Genomic DNA, 15,088 nt, shown 5'->3' on the forward strand with positions numbered 1-15,088 from the left:
GACGGTGTAAGAACGAACAGTACGGGAACGTGGTATCGAAGTATGATCGCTGGTACGGGGATTCCGACCGATGACATTCAGCGATGGCAGTTCTCGCTGTCTACGAGATGTTGACTACAAAACACGTGCTTTACAATGACGCACCTGCCTGATCTCTCCAGCCACAAATTGCATGCATGAACTATAGCTTTCGGATACTGCTTTAATTCATTCGGCGGTTACTCGTTATAAGCCAAAATACAAAAGATCTGTATTACAGGTACACAGTAAATTAACAAATGTGCACAGGAAAATAATGTGTGCCTTGCACATATCATATGTATGCAGATACACTTTAAATGTGTACCAGATTCTTTACCTTTGATACACATAAAACAATACACATTAGCGCTTTGTGAGTAAACCCTTCAATGCGTCGTTCCGTCATCAATAAAAATAATTGACTGCTTCTCTTCGTATCAGTGCTTTCTAATTTCTTATCTCATGTACTTTCTTTGTCCTTTGTTTAGTTTGTACTGAAGGATACAACAAATCAAACCGTGGGGATGTGTATTATGATAATGGTTTGTTTTGACTAAACTGTATACACTGATCCACAAATTAATCCTGTATCGTTTGATAAAATATTAACTGTAAAATTCACACCCCTCTTTCTCGCAGCCATTGTGTTAATGGATTTGTGGACTATAACACTCTGGTCGTTCATTTAAACTATACTGGAGATTTTTAGCCAAAATCGATATTCGCTAATCAAACAATGTTTTGCTTACGAAAAACAGCTAGTAGTATTAAATTTCAGAAAATATTCTACATGTACCCGCATTATGTGGAATGTTAGAATGATTTTTAAGTTTGAAATATGCTCTCCCTGAAGGAAGATGGCATGTACGTTTGGTCCCGGAGAGTGGTTTGGAGGTGCGCGGAATACGGGGTGACTGGCCTATAGGCCCCACATGTTTTCAGCGGCATGATTTTGCCATTAAGGCTGCACTACATAGGTTGAAATAAAATATTTGCTATTGTCGGTTGGCTTTGCCCGCTGTCGTAAAAGTGAAAGGTTCTTTTTGCGATCCATTCAGATAGATGAACAAACATATATTGGTTTTTTAGATGTGGAAAACTATTTATTTATCTACTGTTCAATCCAAGTTCCAGAATCGTTCACCCACACAATGGTGACCTGTTACAGTAACTGATTAGTGAACCACATGCTTTGATCTGCTGTAAATGTACGAGTGATCCAGGTGTTTCACACGTTCATTCCAGTTCCTGTTGACACAATGGAGCATTCTGAGAATGATTGGATCCTGTATTTTTTTTTTTTTAAATCAGCTAATCGTGAAGCGTGACTTTTTAGAAAATAACTTTTGCACATATTGTGTTTCGCAACGTATCAAATTGTCACTCACGGGGAAATTGCAACTTTGAACTTGTTTTATCACGAAAGGCAAAAACGGCATGTAAAGATGCAACTATTTTTGATTCCATTTACTGTAAAGTTGGGTGTCTTAAAAAGTTTCACACAATGTTGTTTATAGAAAAAGAACGATAGAGAGCACTAGGATGTGGGTGCGGTGAGATTTTTGACGGGGGTGGGTGGGGGTGGGGGTCTGAGTGTTTATGCACCTAAGAAGTTCCTGAAAGAAGAAGATGAGGCAAGTGATCGTTGCTTTCATGTCAACAAACGGAGCCGAACATTCTAGACATTTTCTTCATATGATACAGTAGGGATTATTTTACCGTTTGAGAAAGAGTTCGATGTCAAAACTCACCTACTGAATCATCTGCCAGAAAAAAAAATCATAGCCGCCCATGTATTTATCTTATGAATACATTTATTCCATTCATGTACATATCATGCATTTTGTCAGAAATTGGTTTTAGAAATAACGCAAAATAGAATGAAAAGGAAATGTTTCAATTTTACCACTTGAAAAAAAATAACATGTTTATTCAGTTACTTAGTACGTTGCCTAAAACCCTAAAATATCTAATTTGTACGAAATTTTCCAAGAAGTAGCTGATGTTGTACCTTTTACCTTTGTTGTAAATCATAAGGGAATCTTACTAAAATAATTATGGATAATAATAAAATGATCTTTATTAAGAAGACAAGGCATATATTTCCGATCAAGCCAATCAGGTGCTTTGGTTCTACACTTTACGAGTCCCTGACACACATTTATCAAAACAGAGACATTCTTGCCTGAAAGGGAAAAAAATGACTTACGTTTAATTATGAAGAAAATCATTCATGTTTCATGAAATGTGATTCAGCGAGTACAGGATTATTATTGGAGACTATAGATTAAGTTTCGTTAGCATGGCTCTCTAATATCCAATGATTGCGGTAACTCCATTACGTCATCGTCAGCGAAAACCAAGCTCGAGATCAATTACCATCCACTTCAGGTGACTACGTCACATAATGAGCCTGACATGCCTGGGATGACATTGCCTGTGTCGTCACATCATTGGCAGGGTTGACCGTGCCGGACCCCAAGTTCCGTTCAACCCAGGTACATATAACTACGTCATATTCCTGGGTTATCGCGTGAGACTGCCAGTTCCTTTCAGCTCAGGTACATGTAACTACGTCATGGCCCTGGATTATCGTGTGAGACTGCCAATTCCTTTCAGCTCAAGCACATATAACTACGTCACATCATGGACCTGAGTTAACCGTGCCGCACTCCCAGTTCCGTTCACCTGAGGTACGTGTAATTACGTCCCGCCACGGGCGTGGGAAGATCATGTCGGATCCCCAGTTTCGTTCAGCGCAGGCACATGTAGCTACATCACATCATGGGCCTGAAATGACCGTGGCAGACCCCCAGGTACGTTTAGTTGTGGTAACTACGTCACGTCATAGGACTGGTATGACCATGTCGGACCCCCAGTTCCGTTCAGCTGATGTACATGTAATCACGCCAGGGGTCTGGGTAGGCCGAGCCGGACTCCTATTTCCGCTAAGTCACCTCATGGGCCTCGGATAATCGCTCCGTCTCCAAGTTTTGTTCAGCTGGGTCAACTACATCACTCTAGAGGGCTGAGTTGCCGGATCTACAGTTTCGCTCAGCTGTGACTATACGTCACGTCATGGGCGTTTCTAGTTGAGGTAACCGTGAAATCTGCAGTTTTTTTGAGCCTGTAGTCTGTACTACTGTACATACTTACATACGCAGAATATACCGCAGTTCTTAGTGGCGCATGCATTTGAACACCTTCATTGCTTCACACTTTCAGGTCGACATCCGAGATGAAAAAGTGCGTCTTTGTTTTAACTTAGCAATAATTTCATTAAAATGTGTACCTGCATTTTCCATCCATGCGAAACTGAAATCGCGACTGACTGGCTGATTGATTGGTGAGAGGTTTCTGAGCCATTGTGCTGCCTTTAGCACACTAACCACTGGGCCACGGACGTTCCCCTAATGATTCGGAGACGTTTTTCCTACCTAAGTTTGGGGCTTTTTCTAAAGAAAACTCCTGGCCTGAAGCTGTGGACTATAGTTTCAGTGGTCAAAAAGTATTTTTGTGGTCATCCTTTGGCCATCCGCTTCTTAATTTTCGGTTGTCCGAATGGTTTTCCAGTAGCCCGAAGAAGCGAGTGTCTATTTTTCTATTCGGTGTGTTTATTGACATGTTTATTTATTTGATTGGTGTTTTACGCCATACATATACGACGGCGGCCAACATTATGGTAGCAGGAAACCGGAAAGAGCCCGGGAGGAATCCACGACCATCTACAGATTGCTGACAGACCTTCCCACTTACGGCCGGAGAGGAACCAGCACAAGCTGGACTTGAACTCACAGCAACCGGGTTTGTATTAGTCTAACTCCTTTGTATGTATGATAGATCGCTTCACATCACGCCTGTGTCTTCCTGTGACCAGTGTCCACATCTTTTTAGTGCTGCCTCACTGGAACACTATGTCGCATCCAGCCACATTATACAGACAACAGTCCATGATTTATTCTTCATACGGTGAGAACCAAACAAGGTAGTGATAACCCAGAAAGGTAGCGATAACCTCAACAGAGTTTAAAATTCCACATGTCGGTATGCCTAGACTTGCAGTGGAACCCCGGAACCACCGGTTACAGTCGTGTTAGTTACACACAGCAGGTTATGTATGTTAGGAGATTTACTCGACTAAAATTGGCTGAATTAACATACGGTCATTAGCAGACTACAGATGTATTTATTTGTCCTGCGGGTTTACTCATACATTGAAGACTACATCATAGAGGGCAAAATGTTGGCGAATGGCCACACGTTTTACCCGTGCAGTACGACCTCATGCAGTAAGGGTCTTTTTTTTAACAGCAAGAAGATGTCTGACAGTAACTTATTAGCAATTAAAAAGGACAAGTAATAAGATGTCTAACAGTAACTAATTAGCTATTAAAAAGGACAAGTGATAGGATGTTTGACAGTAGCTAATCAGGTATTAAAAACAACAAGTAATAAGATGTCTGACAGTAACTAATTAGCTATTAAAAAGGACAAGTGATAGGATGTTTGACGGTAGCTAATTAGGTATTAAAAACAACAAGTAATAACATGTCTGACAGTAACTAATTAGCTATTAAAAAGGACAAGTGATAGGATGTTTGACAGTAGCTAATCAGGTGTTAAAAACAACAAGTAATAATATGTCTGACAGTAACTAATTAGCAATTAAAATGGACAAGTGATAGGATGTTTGACAGTAGCTAATCAGGAATTAAAAAGAACAAGTAATAAGATGTCTGACAGTAACTAATTAGCTATTAAAATGAACAAGTGATAGGATGTTTAACAGTAGCTAATTAGCTATTAAAAACAACAAATAATAAGATGTCTGACAGTAACTAATTAGCTATTAAAAAAGAACAAGTGATAGGATGTTTGACAGTTAGCTATTAAAAAGGACAAGTGATAAGATGTCTGACAGCAGCTAATCAGGTAATAAAAAGAACAAGTAATAAGATGTCCGACAGTAACTAATTAGCTATTGAAAAGGACAAATAATAAGATGCCTTACAGTAACTAGTTACCTACTAAAAAGAACAAGTGATAAAATTTCTTACAGTAACTAATTAGCTATTAAAAAGAACAAGTAATAAGACGCCGGACAGTAACTAATTAGCTATTGGAAAGAACAAGTAATGAGATGCCTGACAGTAACTAATTAGCTATTAGAAAGAACAAGTAATAAGATGCCTGACAGTAACTAATTAGCTATTAAAAAGAACAAGTGATAGGATGTTTGACAGTAACTAATTAGCTATTAAAAAGAACAAAAAATAAGATGCCTGACAGTAACTAATTAGCTATTGAAAGGGACAAGTAATGAGATGCTTTACCGTAACTAGTTACCTACTAAAAAGAACAAGTGATAAGATTTCTTACAGTAACTAATTAGCTACTAAAAAGAACAAGTGATAAGATTTCTTACAGTAACTAATTAGCTACTAAAAATAACAAGTGATAAGATTTCTTACAGTAACTAATTAGCTACTAAAAAGAACAAGTGATAAGATTTCTTACAGTGACTAATTATCTTTTGGAAAGTATAAGTATTAAGATGTCTGACAGTAACTACAGAAAATTAAAAACTTTCTACCAGTTGGGACTACTTTCTAAACCGGGCAGAACTGGTAGTGAGATTTTAAGCTGGTTTTATGCGGTAAGCATGAAACTTATTTTACCAGCTCTTCAAACAGGAGTTGTGAAATGACTGGGATAGCGGCGACAGGGTTTGTCGGATTAACCGGATCCTTCATGGTGACCACGTAGGAGGTTCTTAGGAGAGAGTATCCTACACGGACAGCGTTGTATCCTAAGGATTCAGCATTATACTGGGACGGGTCAAACTGGATCTGAAAAAATGAATCGATTGATTGATTGAGTGAATGATTGGCTGACTGGATGAGGTCATATTTACGTAAAAGATAGGGAAATACCTGTTGATATTTAAACCAGAATAACCCACTTGTACACACATAGTTTCACACGATATTCTCCCTTGTCTAAAGAAATACGTACTAGGGAAATTTACATCGGACAGCTGCCTACCAGTGCGCATGTTACTTGACATAATAGTCTCCCCTGTCTGTAAGAGTAAGTAACAAGGATTTTCTATCGATATTGAAGCAAGGCCAAGACCTACTTGAGCAAACATATTATTATATCCTGAACAGATCAACAGGTCACATTCCCTCAACAAGCTGGGAAGTTCTCATCTATATGTAAATGAGGCTATGACCTACTTGTGCACACAAAACTCAGCTTATCAGTATTCTCTCCTGAATGGATGGGACTTGAGTTATCAAATGCTGGAGAAAATCACTGAACAAGAAATGGATAAAACGATCACCCCAATGAACGAAATAGTCGGATGATTAAATGGGTAAATGAGTGAATGAATTTGCCTCTGAAAAAGTTTGTTAACAAGAACAAACCCAAAACAAGACATCCGATTTACATTAGTGGTCTGATGTCATTTTTCAGTGTATTTATTTGTGCCTTTGTAGCAAAAACAATGTTAACATTTGCTGTTGGAAGAATTAGGAAGAATTTTGTGTATAATAACCACGTTCTTGAAAGTGTTCTTAAAAAGCTTCTCAGAAAAGGATTCCTGCTTCGCGTGCTTAATTGAAACAATCTCGTTCATTCCCTCCTGTTAGAGGCATTGAAATAAGGAGCTACGGTTCTGTTGTTCAATTGTTGTTTAAGTCCATGAAAAGTTCCAACGCAACGATTATCTTCAGGCAGTATTCACATCTATTTTAAATGTTTCTGGATAAGAGTTGTATGTTGTTTGAGTCTAAATGGACTGTTGGATATTCAGTACTTACAGAAGTGATACTGAAGACACTGGAATTAGTGATATCAAATATTTCTTCCAATCTGATAAGCCTTTCCTCTTTAGCTTGCAAGCTGCTGAAAATGGCTGTCACATCTTTGCCGCACACTGAAACGAATAAATACGTTTAATAAATAATTTATTTATTTGCTGGTGTTTTACGCAATATTCAAGAATATTTCACTTAACGCCTGTAATTAATAAAAATTTATTCTGTTACGCGATGGGAGTCAGTTTTATGAGTAGAGGAAACCGGAAGGTCCGCGATAAACCCCCGCTGCTCAGCCAGGAACTTGATAAACCTCGTCGTAAACCAGCGATTTTCGGCAAATTATTCACGAACTTCACTAGATCACGAATCGCGTTCAAACGGTGCGATTTGTCGTCTGGAGTTGTTGAATTTTCTCTCGTAGCACGCAAAACTATTTGTGCCTTTTGACAGTTGAAGTGAACAAATTGCATCGGGTAAGGCTTCTCACAGAAACCTGTGGTCCACTGATCATTTATTTCGAAGTCTAAATTATGTCTCCGAGCCCCATAATAGTTTTAACAGTGTAATAAATACTTAGAGATTGTTTCACCTGCATAACAATTTTGACTTACCGTTCTCAAGTAACACCAGTTCGTCAGGTTCATCCATTCCGGAACAGACAGAACACTGCGCCGCGTAGACCAGACAAGCTGTTTCTCCATTGCTTTCCAGGTCCTCACAACTAGGATCTGCCGACTGGCGCTTCCGTCGACCCCATCCCCTTCGGAAGCGGATTCTTGGCAAACGGATTCGAGGCGTCCGGATTCGGATTCGTGGCAAACGGACTCTTGGCAACCTAATCCGCGGCAACCTGACTCTCGGCAACCGGATTCTCGGCAATCTAATTCTCGGAAGCCTTATCCGGGGAAGTGAGACTCTGCGTAGACGTATTCCCCCTGTAGTTTAACAAGTGAGTGAGTGAGCGCTTGAACGTAGTACTTAACAAATTTTCAGTCATATGACGACAAAGAAATCCTTAAAGTGGATGTAATGTGCCTCCTTGTTGCAGGACGGATTTTCACCGTTCTTTTATCTAGTGCTGCTTCACTGAGACGCCTTACTGAAGGCAAGTAAGCTGCCCCACTCGAATCATTATACTGTAACGGTTCAACCAGTCGTTCCACTATCCCTTTCATGCTCAACGCCAAGCGAAGAAGTTACAACTTCCTCTCTTAAAGTCTTCGGTGTGACTCGACCCAGAATTGACTCTGGATCTACCGCTCCCGAAGCGGACGGTTTAACAAGTAAAACACAGCATTGGATTTAGTAATAAACAATAGAGGTGGGTATCCGTGGGTGTTTGTGCAATACGACCGACGAAGAATTTATTAAATTTAAAAAAAAGCTGTGATATAGTAATGCCCTACCAATAGTGAGTCTCCGTACTAGTTGGAAAGAAAAGGAATAAATATACTACCGTACTATTTTTATAAACGGTACTGACCACTGATCATCCCAAGATACTGAACTCGATATTGGGTGCTTTCATTGATGATGAAAAGACACAAGGAATGCTCAAGGATTGAATGACTGAATTAAATTAATATGAAGTCCAATTTACTGGCTGCTTTTTACAAAGTTGGTAACAAAATCTGAAGAAAAAAACCCCTACCTCTATCTTATACTCCGCAAACATCGCTGACTACAGAGGTCAAAGTTTACTAACAATCAGAATGGCTAGTTCAATATATCAAAGAACCAAAAAGCCGCTGTCGTATAAGTGAAATACTCTTCAGTACGGCGTAAAACACCAATCAAGTAAATAAATAGATAAAGAAAGAAAGAAAGAAATATCTTTCCACATACAGCCAGAGAGAAAGCCAACATGAGCTGAACATGAACTCAGAGCAACCGCATTGGTGAGAGGCTCCTTGGTCATTGCGTTGCGCTGGCACGCTAACCACCTATGCAAGGAGGCCCATCAAGCCTTGTACAGTTAAATGAAGGTTATTTGTAACATTCAGCCAATAAAACGAAAAGATAAAATATCTTACCAAGTATGTTCTTGAGACCATTTTTGATTTTGTCTCCAGTTTTCTTCACAAGTTCTGCAGCCTTCTTCACCACATTTATAACCTTACAAGCCGTAGGAGAGGCTTGGCATGGCAATTTCTTCATGTCTACATGCACGGAGCATTCATGGGCCCTGTAACGATATAATTATCAGGTTTTGGTTGACATATTATTTAACTACCAAATGACTGATTAAATATTATATTTTCAATTCAATTAATACGAACGCCATTTACTTCTGGTATTTCTGGACATTTAGAATTAATTGTTGGTCGCCTTTTCTTCCACTGGGTACAGAAGCCTGAAAATCAATCTAATAAGTCACAAAACAATTTTTGACCCCAAGAAAAGCAATTGCCAAATCTGGCAGAATGAAACAACAACGTTTATATACGTTTTCAAGTATAGAAATACGGTTAAAGTTTGAGATGGTGGAGAACCCTTGTACCAAAGTACCAAGAAATCATCCTGACAAAGCCGTAGCAGAAAAAGGAGGCGTTTGAATTGAAAATGTGTCCAAGGACAGTCGCAAGGTTTTTTTTTTCGATTTTTAAGTTTGATCATTAGAAAAAAACACATTTTGATTTATTTGATTTGATTTGATTTATTTGATTTGATTTGATTTATTTGATTTGATTTGATTTATGTGATTGGTATTTTACGCCGGCTCCTGGGTCAATACGGTGCGCTATAGCGCGCTAACCAACTGAGCCACAGAGGCCCCTACCACATTTTGATGTATCAAGATTAGATTTGTTCATTTCCCGCTTCCTGCAGTCAGAGTTTTTCTTTTTTTAAAGCAGGTCGCCAGCCTCCCCCCTCCCACCCTCCAAAATTTATTTATTTATGTGATTGGTGTTTTACACAGCACTCAAGAATATTTCACTTATACGACGGCGGCCAGCATTATGGTGGGAGGAAACTGGGCACAGCCCCGAGGAAACCCAAGACGATCCGCAGGTGCTGACAGGCCTTCCCACACATAGCTGGAGAGGAAGCCAGTATGTGCTGGGCTTGAACTCATAGCGACCGCATTGGTCATTATGCTGCGCCAGCGACAACTGAGCCACGCCCCCTCCCCCTCCAAAAAGAATAAAAGTTCCAGAAAACGAGATCAGGTTGGAGTTTTTCTTTTTTTATTTAGGCAGATGAAAAAAAGAAAAACTTTAAGAAAAAGATATAGGATTGGGCCTTTTTTATCTGCTTAAAATAAAAAATCCACCCCGATCTCTTTTTCTGGACATTTTTCCTTTTTGGAGGGAGAGGTAGGGGTGGGGGCACCTGCTTAAAAAAAGAAAAACTCCGTCTGCAAAAGTGGAAAAAAACAAAAACGTACAGTTAAAAAAAGAGAAACACGCCATGTCCCTTTCACTCCGTAATATCCGTTTTACGTGTTAGTTGTTGTGGGGAACTCCAGTACATTTTAGTCTTTGACTTGACGCCTGTAACGTAATTATTGACATTCTCCATAGCCCACGTTATACATTCACACAGTGTTCCGACAGTTAAGCTAGACGTCAGGCTCCTACCGTCTTTATGGTGGTCCCATAGTCTTTGTGGTGTTCTTTTTGTGCATGAGAAAAGCACGGGTCCATTAACTCGTACCATATTATTTAAAATCAAGTACGTATAGCTTCAGAAATTTATGTAGGAGAAGTACCAACATCGAATGACCCGCTGTCTGTAGTAAAAAAAAATTATGCCCAAGCATAACGTCGTATAATACTTGATTTTTTTTTTCTTGCATGGTTTTATTGAGCTTGCAATAAAGCTATAAACGGACACACTGCCTTCGTTGTCTAGGAGGTTAGCGCGCCTGCTCGGCTCAGTGACTCAGGAGCCTCTCACAAATGCGGCCGCCGCGAGTTCAAGTCCAGCTCATACTGACTTCCTCTCCGGCCGTGCCTGGGAAGGTCTGCCAGCAACCTGGTCGTGGGTTTCCCCCGGGCTCCGCTTGGTTTCCTCCCTCCATAATGCTGGCTGCCGTCGTATAAGTGAAATATTCTTGAGTACAGCGTAAAACACTAATCTTATAAATAAATAAAGGGACCCAAACCATGGTGTCAGACAATTATCCATTATGCATCACACATGTGGATATTTTGTGTCCTACACTATGTCATTGGTCACAGTCCTTGATGCCTGTAACTCTTCTAATTAAGAGCTGTGACCACTTACACACTGGACTGAGAGGTTTTAGTTTTGATTTAGTTTATTGACACAGACATTATAGTGAACAATGCATCTTTGTAAAATATTTATTTGATTAGTGTTTTACACCATTATTATTATTATTATTGTTGTTGTTCTTCTTCTTCTTCTTCTTATTATTATTATTATTATTATTATTATTATTATTATTATTATTATTATTATTATAACCCTGCCATGCGGAGTATTTTTTAATACATCTAAGGAGGTAGGATAGATTCTATTCCACGTGAACTTCCTGGGTGTATATATACACGACTGCGCACAAATCGGAGAATGTGCTGACAGGACTCATAATATGCAGCTTTCAACACTTTTGTCCGGTTTCGGGAGGCATACTACCCCACGGACTGAACCGCCTGAAGGCTGACTGGCTAACCCAGTGTAAGTGACAAGTGGGATAACGGACTAGGCTACTCACTCTTCTGTGGTAAAATTTCAGAGAAATCTGGACAGTCCAACGAGATCATTTATATTTTTTGCGTGAATTTTGCCGATATTAGCGATCGATCTGACAATTTAACGTGCTCGATGTAACCGTCACTGTCAAGCGGTGATTGTCGGAGAAGATGTCAACACTGAGGTTTATTAGCCCACTTCCTGATTGACCCGAGATAATTCAGTAGTCGTCAATCGGTCAGTTCATCAGAGGCCGATTTCACGAAGCCATTTCCGACTTAATTCGAAATTTGATATACGATCTTAAAGCTTATTTTTCGGCTTTATAAATTAAAGTTGGGTCCACCTCATCAGTGTTATCTTAAAATTTAAATTTCAGCTTTGAAAAGCAAAGCTCTGTGAATTGGATTTAAATTTTGACTCAAGTTAGAAATGGCTTGGTGGCCCCATATCCCTAGCACATTGCCTGACTTAAAGCAGCAGCGGGGCCTCCGTGGCTAGCGCAGCGTAAAGACCCAGGAGCCTCTCATCAATGCGGTAGCTGTGAGTTCAAGTCCAGCTTCCTCGCCGACCGTAAGTGGGAAGGTCTGCCGATGGTCGTGTGTTTCCCCCCGGGCTGTGCCCGTTTTCCTCCCACCATAATGCTGACCACCGTCGTATAAGTGAAATATTCTTGAGTACGGCGTAAAACGCCAATCAAATAAATAAACAAAAATAAAGCCGCAGCAGAATGACTGGCTATACATGTATAACTCACTTGATCTGGCAATTTTCGTTGATGCAATTCCCACATTGCTCATGTCTTCTTGAGACCAGGTCAGTGCATACTTTGAACTGGTCGTTTAGATTACTTATCGTCTTGTTCACCGCAACAAAGTCGTTTTGAATCAAAATCTCAAGCTGGGACGCCACTTCCGGCGCAAGCACTAAAAAAAAAAAAAAAAAAAGACAGAAATGAAGGAAAACAATGTTTCTTTCTTTATTGGACATGTGCTCTTTTTTGTTGAAACAATTAAACTTACACACTGTTTGTGGCATTATTCAGCTCATCGATCGTGAAAAACCAATCGCTTTCATATTTATGTATTTATGTTTTTCTTAGTTACTAGACAACTTGGTTCGAACAGTTTTGACATGGTTTGTCCTAAATCCCAAAGCTGTGGGTTTCGGGCTAATCGATGCAGTACACGGCTGAGGGCGGTCCTGGCAGCCGCTAAGGTCTGTTATCAGGTACATGTACCTGATAAACAACTTGCATCATAACAAGCGGCAAGAGCTGGATTCGAACTCGCAACACCACTGACTGAGGGCTGAACGGCTGTGTTGAGAACAACGCCTTAATGGAATAAGTCAGCGAAAACTTCACGGTATAGATTAAGAAAGACTGACAACAGTGAAATAAACTAAAATTATCGGTAAATAATTGATAAAAACTACAAATTAAAAGAACAAAACCAAAACACCATAACCATATCAAATAAAACGATCAAAGAGCGAATCAAACACCTTATTGCATTTCACATGTTTTTTTTTCCGTGTTTATTTAAACCAATGATTGAAATTCATAAATCAGTGTATCAAGCCTCGACTTATCCGGAATATACGGAAAATAGAACTCCAAAAAACAAAGACACAAATAAAACTGAGAAAATATAGTAAACATTATGTTATCTTTAAAATGTCAGCTACTTACCACCCAAAGTAAAAGAGTTCAGTTCTATATATTGTCCACGAACGTTTGCTAAGAAAGCAAAGAGCAAAATCTTCGCAGCCTTCATTGTGACGTCTCACCGAAGTACTCTGCAGAAATATCATGAAAAATAAAGAAAAGTTTTTTGAGATATGTCCTTGAATGGTTATTGCGTTGACACCTTTATAACGAGGTAAATCTGTATCACTTATTCCCGCCATCCTCAGTTTTGTGCATGGGAGTTAAATACGTAGCCATATATGGAACATGAGACTTGAGTGCCTGTTGACCTCTTGTGCCTGAAACTCGAATACCTGGTGCTACATTGTGAATAAGATCCGATTTCATATTGAACTCTTGTCTATGAGGCTCGGTTCCTCGACAATATACTTTGCATCAGATAGACTGCCAGATCCTATATGTATCAGCAGAAGTTTTAACTAATGTAAATATAAGTGTCATGTCCGACATTCATATACCATTCGTAGTCCGTAAAGGGCGTTCCAAGTCGATAAACAAACGTTTAACACTAGCTCCCATAGACAAAGGTATGTAAGAAGTTATACAAATAAGAAATAAAGCCGGTAACACACAAGAGAGAAGCGGTCATCAGTTTTCAATGATGCCGGGCACACAGTGGATATTCCAGGCATGATCTTCCATATCAAAGTTCAAATTCGTAGTCCAGGAATGAGTTCCAGATCGTATGGTAATCATCTACCATATTTCCTCTGCAACAATTTGGACTGTAAGATACCGCGTCCAGGAACAGACTGTTGTATCTTGTTCAAAGACACTGGATTATGGTAGCTCAATTTGTACCTACGTTAATCTTTCAACATTACCATGCTTTCGTTAAAACATTAATCTAAATTAAAGAAAAGAATTCTATCAAAGGGATGCAATTGGGCATTGTGAAAGATTATTTTTTAATTTAAATACATAAACATTACAATATATTCTCATCACGATTACAGAGACAAGGTTTGCTTGCAAGTGCTGTATTACCCTAGGAAAGATAATATATTACATTAAAATATTTTTATTGCAACAGAAATATCATGAAAAATAAAGAAAAGTTTTTTGAGATATGTCCTTGAATGGTTATTGCGTTGACACCTTTATAACGAGGTAAATCTGTATCCCTTATTCCCGCCAGCATTATAGGAGTTTACTTGGCCAGGAACCATTTGTATCCCTGATTCCCGCCAACATTTTAGGAGTTTACATGACTAGGAACCATATGTGTCCCTGATTCCCGCCAGCATTATAGGAGTTTACTTGGCCAGGAACCATTTGTATCCCTGATTCCCGCCAACATTTTAGGAGTTTACTTGACCAGGAAACATCTGTATCCCTGATTCCCGCCAACATTTTAGGAGTTTACATGACTAGGAACCATATGTGTCCATGATTCCCGCCAACATTTTAGAAGTTTACTTGACCAGGAAACATCTGTATACGGAATACGGAAATATACGGAAAATAGAACTCCAAAAAACAAAGACACAAATAAAACTGAGAAAATATAGTAAACATTATCTTATCTTTAAAATGTCAGCTACTTACCACCCAAAGTAAAAGAGTTCAGTTCTATATATTGTCCACGAACGTTTGCTAAGAAAGCAAAGAGCAAAATCTTCGCAGCCTTCATTGTGACGTCTCACCGAAGTACTCTGCAAGTATTGGGCACCAGCAAAGCCCTTTATATAGTGCATCAACAAACGGCTAATCGTGCGGTTAAAAGAGTTAAAGCACACGTGAGAATCGTGGTTGAAAGCTGCCGTGTTCAATTTCACTTTATTGTATTTCTTACAGATAGTATGCAGATCCCGGATGTCCCCACTCCCGGATGTGATCGCACCAGTTCACGTAAACCGGTTTCTTG

The 15,088-nt window shown here is 39.4% G+C and overlaps 1 protein-coding gene and 1 long non-coding RNA gene across 2 annotated transcripts; both read right to left on the reverse strand.

Moving 5' to 3' along the window:
- Window positions 1-5,293: 5,293 nt before the first annotated feature.
- On the reverse strand, window positions 5,294-7,696 carry LOC135478009 (uncharacterized). The gene is made up of 3 exons (XM_064758259.1): window positions 7,460-7,696; window positions 6,849-6,964; window positions 5,294-5,870 (listed from the first exon to the last, which is right to left on the reverse strand). Exons 1-3 carry the CDS (start codon window positions 7,494-7,496, stop codon window positions 5,691-5,693), a joined length of 333 nt encoding a protein of 110 aa, XP_064614329.1. The 5' UTR covers window positions 7,497-7,696; the 3' UTR covers window positions 5,294-5,690.
- A 1,202-nt stretch (window positions 7,697-8,898) lies between these two features.
- Window positions 8,899-14,863, reverse strand: LOC135477437 (uncharacterized). Its single transcript, XR_010445197.1, has 4 exons — window positions 14,770-14,863; window positions 13,204-13,310; window positions 12,268-12,436; window positions 8,899-9,033 (listed from the first exon to the last, which is right to left on the reverse strand). It is a non-coding gene; the product is annotated as an uncharacterized LOC135477437 (long non-coding RNA).
- Between the last annotated feature and the right edge of the window lie 225 nt (window positions 14,864-15,088).

This window comes from Liolophura sinensis, chromosome 11 (assembly GCF_032854445.1).
Source record: "Liolophura sinensis isolate JHLJ2023 chromosome 11, CUHK_Ljap_v2, whole genome shotgun sequence".
Taxonomy (NCBI): Eukaryota; Metazoa; Mollusca; class Polyplacophora; order Chitonida; family Chitonidae; genus Liolophura; species Liolophura sinensis.

Excerpts from the sequence above, each read along its gene's own strand:
- LOC135478009 (XM_064758259.1), bottom strand. The coding sequence starts at position 7,496 with ATGGATGAACCTGACGAACTGGTGTTACTTGAGAACG. Across the intron at positions 6,965-7,459 it reads ACTGGTGTTACTTGAGAACG|TGTGCGGCAAAGATGTGACA; the intron begins GTAAGTCAAAAT and ends TATTCGTTTCAG. Across the intron at positions 5,871-6,848 it reads GTGTCTTCAGTATCACTTCT|ATCCAGTTTGACCCGTCCCA; the intron begins GTAAGTACTGAA and ends TCATTTTTTCAG.